The sequence below is a fragment of the Cibotium barometz genome, chromosome 46, assembly GCF_041138505.1.
Source record: "Cibotium barometz isolate CiBa-2024 chromosome 46, ASM4113850v1, whole genome shotgun sequence".
In the NCBI taxonomy this organism is placed as follows: domain Eukaryota; kingdom Viridiplantae; phylum Streptophyta; class Polypodiopsida; order Cyatheales; family Cibotiaceae; genus Cibotium; species Cibotium barometz.
Window position 1 is genome coordinate 9631599 of NC_141091.1, and position 8177 is coordinate 9639775.

Genomic DNA, 8177 nt, shown 5'->3' on the forward strand with positions numbered 1-8177 from the left:
GCCACCGGAAAAATAAAATCAAGTAAGTGCATAGTATACATAGCACTATCAAAGTCATGCTATCGATCCTTCGCATCTTCTCCTGCTTCAGACCAAGTAGCCTAAAATCACTAGGATCCCTACAAAAGACGTGGGTTCCAAACATTACGACACACAGGTCATGGAATAAACACCAAAGTACGACACAATCACTAGGATCCCTACAAAAGACGTGGGTTCCAACGTTACGACACATGGGTCATGGAGTAAACACGAAAGTACATCCGCATCCAAGAGTTCATCTAAGCAAACTCAAGGTTACCCTACAACACCAAAGTAATCACTAGGATCCCTACAAAAGACGTGGGTTCCAACGTTATGACACACGGGTCACGGAATCAACACCAAAGTACATCCGCATCCAAGAGTTCATCTAAGCAAACTCAAGGTTACCTTGGCAAGACCAACCAAATGAGGCTCTCTAGTCTCCCAAGTCAATGGTCTCTGCAATAAATTCTTCTCTACAAGTCGGGGATTTTACCCAAAAGGAAATCACCCATCTACAATTGGACCCACTCAAATATCCAAAACAATAATCTATCAGCCATCTTATACTAGATGAGACACCAAGGTGTTATGTCTCCAAGGTGTGTATCTCCATCTGAATCTCCCAAGAGATCAACCACTCTTGGGTCCCCTGCCTCAAATCACCCCTACAATGGTCCGGATCTACCCCTTCAGTTCCGTCGACCATAAGTTCATCTAATCAAGGAGAATTTTGGTCCAAGTTGTTCAGCTAAGGCATTATGAGTGCATACAAATCAAGAAGCTATCAAGAAATCTGCTTCTCTCTACGTACTCAAACAATTCTCCTTCCACCTATGGTTGCCCGTCGTGGGTGTGTATAGCCCACAGAACAGTCTAACGAGGGAAAACAGCCCCCAGGTATCTGAAAGGAATCATGAAGGAAGTCTCAAAATTTTCTGCTCCAAAAACGAAAATCTACTTGGATCAAGTCACTCTCCAAACGATCACCCCATAAAGTATGATGGCTTCATAAACGCCTTGCACGATGAGGTAAGGGTTTGGTGGGGCAAAGAAGCTAAATATATCCTATAGAAGCAAATTAAGCTTCCCCATTGGCTTATGCTATAAAAACATAATGTCTACCCATGCCTGCTTTCCTCCTGTGTCTCCTCCTTCTCACACACAAATGCCTGAGAGGTGAAAGAAGGTAGCACAGTAAACAAGTGCTCCCGTCATGACCACAACTGCCGAACCCAAGTGCCTATCTTATTCTCAAATGGCCATCTAATGGTCACGTTGCTCCCTATCATCCTGGCCAAGTTCCCCAGCAGTGATCTGTTCTTTCTCATGATCAAAAAGATCATCTAAGAAAGTAAGGGAGGTAATCTTTGCCATGGATAAGGAGAAAAGAGATTCTTCTGTTGCTACAACGTCAAAATAAAATACATGCTGATTCTGGAAATCACAAAAAAGCCAGGGAAACAAACACACTTTACGCATGAAAATCTGAGAATAAGGGCGAGGAAAAGTTTACTCATGTTCCGTGTACAAGAGGAGGGCTGCGAAATCTGCCTCCCGGTGCTTTTGTCTCACGCGAACAAAGGAGTCAACTTGTAGCTTTTTACACCCATACTGCTTTTTTCAACAAACAAAAAAAAAAGCGCCTCCCTTTTAGAATCCCCAAAAACAACTAAAGTCACTCTATTTGGAAGGTTTCTCAAAAAAAATAGCACGCAAGCTTTCTCTTCTTCTTTTTTTAGAAGCAACATCAAAAAATAGCAACTTGCGTTTTTTTTCTCCCGGTGGCCACATGTGAGGAGCACCCAACAGCCCCCCTGTATGGACCCATACACTTGCACAAATCAATCTGGAGGAGCTGACTGCTCGCCCCTTTGCTGGCCACCCTGGTTCACTCTCTCCCTCTTCTCTATTGCGCAGCTTGGCCTGTTGCTGCACTGTAGGAAGACAGCCTGTGGCCACCTCTCTGAGACCTTGTCTCTGCCAAACTAGCCACCATACAGGTCTGGCTGCCCTGCACACACAAAAGCTGTGCACAAACTAGTCTACACACTCATGCCTGACTGCCTCTCCCCTTCTTGTGCACATATCAGCCCTCACACATGCCCGGCACTCTCGCTTGCCTGCTTGTCTGCCATGCTATGGGCAAATTCAAGTCTAACAAAAAGCTGCCTTGGGCAAATGTGGCTTCCACACACCAAGGACACACAACCTGCATACAGGGTGCTTTTTTACCTTAGACCCGACATCGTACGCATCGCATGACCAAGATAGATTGTGGCTAGCAGCTCACCACCCAGCCATTGGTTCAATGCCTCCAACCACCCCCAAGCCTGAGGTTTGATTGCCGCAAGCCTACTCGGTACCGATGGCCCAACCTTGCATCCCATACGACTAGGCTGAACCAGCCACCTTGCAGCTCCATAGCCATAAGGTCTTGCACGTCCCTACTAGTAGCCCTCCTCTCTACCACGTGGATACCTCAATAACTCATAAGTGTCCCCAACATCACTTACATATAAATAACTTTGCTTTATTGGCCCTTGCTTTATTTATAAGCTTTCTTGATTTATTTATAAGCTTTTAGCCATTATTAGCCCTAGGCTATTAATTATAAGCTCTTAGCCAATCTAGACCTCATCTTTCTAGCGCCCTTAGCCCACGTGTGAACCCTCCAGGTCCCCACGCCCCAGCTAAGCCCTTAACCCTAATCTTGGGTTAACCCTAACCCTAATCCTAGGTTAGTACACGTCCCTAGCCCTAACCCTAGGCCTGTCGAGAGGTAACATAGTGGGCTAACCAAAGTTGGGCCCTTGGGTGGCACCTCTCCCAACGTCTGAGTCCCACACGGAGGAACTCTAGAGCCACAAAACAAACTATATAGCCCATAATTCACTTTACACTAAGTAAATTGTCCAATCTCATTATGTCCATACAACATTCTCCCCCTCCTCAAAATCTCGACATTGGCATCGAGTGAAGTAACATTCACCTTAGTGTTGTCTCCATCTCTGCGATCTCTCCATTTAATCAACAAGGGTTATGATTATTCTTTTCTGATGATTTTGGAAAAGATGCCCATTGTTTAGATTCATCATGGATAAATCTGACCATCTCCAATCAGGGTCAAGGAGAAGAGAGAGGCCCACAAAGCTTGTACTATTTTTTTAAGAAAGAGACTTCTATTAAGTAAAATAAAATCATACAAAGAGACAAAAGATAGGGAGATCTCAATCAATCAGGGGCACTATGCTACCCTAAAAGGCCCGTAGGAGCGGAGGAGAAGAAAATACCATGGTTCCTCTCTCTCATAAATCTAGTGCATTTTGTCTATGCAGCTCAGGCGGCCAAAAGAGTGTGAACGATGAACAATGTCACTCCATATACTGCAAATAGACTGGGTGTCATAACCCTGAATACCCTCTAAGGCCTCTGAGCATCTAGTCTTCCAGATATGCCATGCTATGATACTAGCAATAATCTCCCACGTGGTGTCAATACTCAGCAAAAGTGGTGTGTACCATTGTCACGATTGTGACGTGTTTATATATCAGATTCTCTCTTCATTGCTGATTACTGTTGCAGATGCAAAGAGTTACCAGCCAAAGGGAACCCCTACCCTCGACTGGTTGCGACTCTTCGTCAAAGGATGTACCTCTTCATCGAATAGCCACATCTCTTCGACGAATGGTTGTATCCGTTAGTGAATGGTTGTGCCTCTACATCGACTGGACACATCCCTTAGCCTAAAAGTTGTACCCTTTCGTCTAAGGTCATGTCCTTTCATCAAAGGACATGCCTCTTCAAATGTGTCTCTTCATCTCCTATATAAGAGACCTATTGTACTCAGTTTAATAACAACAAGTCAATTCAATCTTGTCTCAAGTGTTCTCCTGAAGGTTCTTGTTCTAAGTTAATTACTTAAGTAGTAATTAGTACACAATATGCAGGATTAACAACATAATCCTCACAACCATAACTGGGGGATACCTTGAAGCAAACATCTCTAAGCTATGCCCCTATGGACAAGCATAATAGGACATGGATCTGCTCCCCTGCCCTCAAAAAGAAGGTGTGGGCCAGATTCAGTCAACCATGCAAAAGCACCCCCCTCAATCTGCAGAACTGGGCTATAGATGTCCAGATCCTCTATAGTCCTCCGCACTCTCATAAGCAATGCTACACAGTCTCGGATGGAGCTGGGCATCTAGGACAAGAGGGGTCCACACCAAAAATAGATCTCCACACATTCCACCCTAGCGTGGTGTCCCTATGCAAGTATCTCTTCAAAGTGTTGTGTAATTAGATGTGGCCAACTTGATAATTGATAAATTGCATTAATAGTCAAGTGTGGAAGCCTCCTATTCCATCACTAAAGACGCCTTTTATGGGCTATATATTGATGTAATTCCTTGCTCGTTTGTGAAAAATTTGCAATGAAATTAGATCCTTGCTTTGAGTCCACTATTTTGTTAAGCCTTGCTTAATTAAGTGTTGATTATCTTGCTTAATCAATCATAGTGTTTGAGCCTCCTAATATCCAAATTTTGTCTTTAGATACTTTTTTCACAGTAGCTACTACAAGGCCACCCATGGATGTAAGGAGAGATGATACAATTTTGGTAATAGTCACCAAACGTCCTAAACCCAAAACCAGGTGTCAACCTACCATTAGGCAGAAACAGGCAACCATGATTTGGCATCAATAAGAAAGCATTGATTAAAGAGAGTGAAGTTTGAATTCTGCCAGCCTGCACCAGAAGAGTGAAGGAAAAAAAGGGCGAGCTGAAGTTTGCAGTGTAATTATGGATAGGACAAAGTTATTAGGTCACTTCACCTTTGGCTTTCCTGTTGAACCGCTTGTGTATAGCATAAAGAGTGGGTCCTCAGCCTCCATCCATTCTATAGAAGCTTCAATATTCATTGAAGTGACTACATCCTGAAAGCAACCAACAAACAAAATTAAATCTAGAAACATTGTTTTGGATGTACTCAAATAAAAGCTCATAATGAGTGGTAGCATGAAGCTATGCAAGTTCTGAAAATCTCATAACAATATGTAGAGAAAAAAATCACCTGCCACCAAAAATCTCGACCCTTTTTCCAAGAAATGCTCTTACGTGAAGCCACTCGATGGTTGTCGTAGACTAAGCATGTGTCTGAGTGAGCAATCATAATGCTATGAGACCTAGCCAATCATGTCTCATTAACAAATCATGTGAAACTATAGACGACAGGCACAGTACACAAAGCTGCAAATGCATTCATGTATGCTCACATGTAAACCCAACAATCAATGGAAATCGATTTTAGCATGCACCCACACCAAAAAAGAAAACTACATGCCTGGGCTAAAGTTGTCACGATCTAAACACAACTGCAGGGAGCCATCAACAATTTCTTTGAGATGAATGAGCTTGTTCCCACGCTTGAAAGCAGAGCATGTTAAGATCATTTTTGGGTGGCAATCAAGTATGCGCCCAGCCAATGACTCTGCAGAAAATCCAGCAAAAACCACCTGCACAAAATTGAAGCCATAGAATGTGTAAATTTTCATACTGGAAAACATTGTTGACAAGTTTAAAAAATTGACATATAAGAGCTCAAACGTCAGCATGCAATCCGAAAGAAAGCATGTATAACCACGTGCATGACTGTGCGAGTGTGCGTGCAAACCCAAGGACTAAATTTAAGGAGATATACCGAATGTATGGCTCCAATTCTGGCACATGCAAGCATGGCACATGGCAATTCTGGAATCATTGGCATGTAAATGCATACCCTATCACCCTTGGCCACATTCCTGGATCGGAGAAAATTTGAAAGCTGAAAAAAACCAGACAGTATCCATTTAAAATTTATAGAATTCTGACATCTTAACCAGCAACTAACAGCACCCCCCCCCCCCACCCCCCACACGAAAAAAAAAACCTTGCGGTAGAATTTTTAAATTTTACATGAACTTGCATCAAAAACACAATAGCTTGTACAAGAAGTAGCGATTTTATCTTTTTGATAAGGACATGCTAGAGAATCACATGATAACAAGAAGTAGCAGAGTAACAGGTTAACCTTGAGCTCACCTGACAGGTATAGTTCAGCAAGTTGCTGTAGGTTAAACATGCATCCTGGCCAACTTCATTTCCTTCCCATAAAATAGCCGGTTGATTGCCTCTCCCCGCCAGAACATGACGATCAAGTGCATTGTAGCAGACATTTGTATAACCTCCTCGGAACCACTACATGAAGCAAAATGCATCGCCATCATGAATGGAAATTGTTATTAAAGTGTTCCAAAAAACATATGAAAACTAACCATACAAGTCATCAAACTCACCTCCACATATATAGGACCCTTGCGTACATCAAAATTATAGCGACAAAGTGGTTGCTTGGTATCCCAATCTTTCTTCCAATAAAAACCTTTGGCTAATTTACTCCAAAAAACATCAGGTTCATGGATAGACTCCAAATACATGCTTGCATACTGCCAGTCATCAAAAAAAGTTGCAAGCGATGAAACGAAAACAAGATACAGATGGAGATGTGGCTCATCCATGTAGCATCTTAAAAGCAAATATCAAGAGGATGTCAAACCTGTTCTCTCGAGTTGACATGAAGGCTATGCTTGATATTTCTGGGGACAGCAACGACAGCATCGCCTTGGTGCTGCCATGTGAGCTCATGCCTGCAGGGCACTCCAAAGGCCGAATGAGAAAGGCTAGCATCTGCACCCTTATGTGCCAGATGTGAAAGCATGGTCTTAAGCCTTGCCTCAGCCCTTGAATGAGATCGGTGCTCCATCATTCCTTTAGGAGTAAAACTTCAATAAGAGTTGGAGGCTTCAATGAATGGCAGCTGACAAAAGGAGGGCCCTCACACTCCTTTGAGGTAAATGCGCATTGCAATGCTCAGCCAACTCTCTTAGAGGACAGAGTGCTTCACTCTTGATGCTCGGGAACTCCCAAAAGATCTTTAGTCTTGCAACTGCACGTTAGCAATCTCTCTCATGACCATGATATCGATTGTGATCTTTGCGTACGGAACAATACTATGCGGGTGTACGGACTGGTATGGGGACGGGAATGTGAAATCATGGATAGGTATAATGACCAGTGGACAAGATTATGGAGCCCAATCCCGTGCAAGCCCTTATGATGATGACAACGCCAATGATGATGATGAGGAGTCTACTAGAGTGCAAACCATAAAAGCTTGTTGTTGATGATGAAGAGACGACAACGTTCAAGCCTGAGCTTTTCGAGCGTAGGATGATGCTCCCGTTCGCGCCACCAGACCAGCTCCTGACTGCTCAATTAACCCTAAAGTCGCCTGTGAGATCATTTCCTGAGAATCGAGAGCCGCTAAAACGTGTCGTTGCTGTCCCTAAAAACTCGTCACCCAGATAAGAGAACTCGTCACCCAGATAAGAGAGGGGACCTCTAGCTAGTGAAAACCCCTCGCACGGAAAAGCAAAATTTTACCGCGAGCAAAAAGGAAACGAACGAAGAAGGTTGGAAGTTTTTTTTTAAGTACCCATCGAATTTTTAAAGTATCTTCTTTTTTTGGTTTCGCTAAAGGTTGGTGTGAGAATCTCTAATTCTCACACCATGGAGAATCAAGGATTCTCATGGTGATTTCTCATCAAGTCGTGATTTTTTTCAGAACTAAGGCTTACTTGGCCCTCAAGAAATTTAATGACATCCATTTCCATGATGTCAAATTAAAGCTTTTCATAGGTTGACAATTTTCATGGCATGAGAATCAATTATTCTTACTGGCTTCTTGTGATCTTCACATTTGTTTGAAGATTAGGTTTTTATGCTAATCTCATTTTCCTTTACTCAAGGTTTTCATGTTCAAGCAATTTCCATTCCCAAGTCAATTCTTACGGTGTAAGAATCAAAGATTCACATGGTCATACAATATTGTTTCTGATGATTTGGTGAAGTTGCTGCAACAACTTTCATGTCGATGCCGGAGTAGTCTCCTCCTCTCATGAGTCGTCCGTCACCCCCCCTCTTCTGTTGTTTCTCCTCCTATCATGGCGAACCTCATCCTCACCCACCCCCCGTCTTTCTCTTTCTCTCTCACCTTAGTTTTCATGACGTTATTTCTCTCTCTTGCCCTTCTCAGGATGCGCGAAGTGGGTG

At 43.1% G+C, this 8177-nt stretch overlaps 1 protein-coding gene across 4 annotated transcripts in view; it reads right to left on the reverse strand.

Moving 5' to 3' along the window:
* The window catches only part of LOC147611851 (acetyl-coenzyme A synthetase, chloroplastic/glyoxysomal-like), an 84230-nt gene extending 76689 nt beyond the window's left edge, over window positions 1-7541 (reverse strand). For all 4 annotated transcript variants that reach the window (XM_086783729.1, XM_086783730.1, XM_086783731.1 and 1 more), the window contains exons 1-7: window positions 6622-7541; window positions 6362-6511; window positions 6108-6263; window positions 5728-5850; window positions 5371-5542; window positions 5101-5183; window positions 4862-4963 (exon numbers count right to left, since the gene is read on the reverse strand). In XM_086783729.1, the coding sequence (XP_086639855.1) occupies window positions 4862-4963; window positions 5101-5183; window positions 5371-5542; window positions 5728-5850; window positions 6108-6263; window positions 6362-6511; window positions 6622-6831 (996 nt within the window). In that variant the 5' untranslated portion in view covers window positions 6832-7541. The remainder of the gene's footprint in view (window positions 1-4861; window positions 4964-5100; window positions 5184-5370; window positions 5543-5727; window positions 5851-6107; window positions 6264-6361; window positions 6512-6621) is intronic.
* Between the last annotated feature and the right edge of the window lie 636 nt (window positions 7542-8177).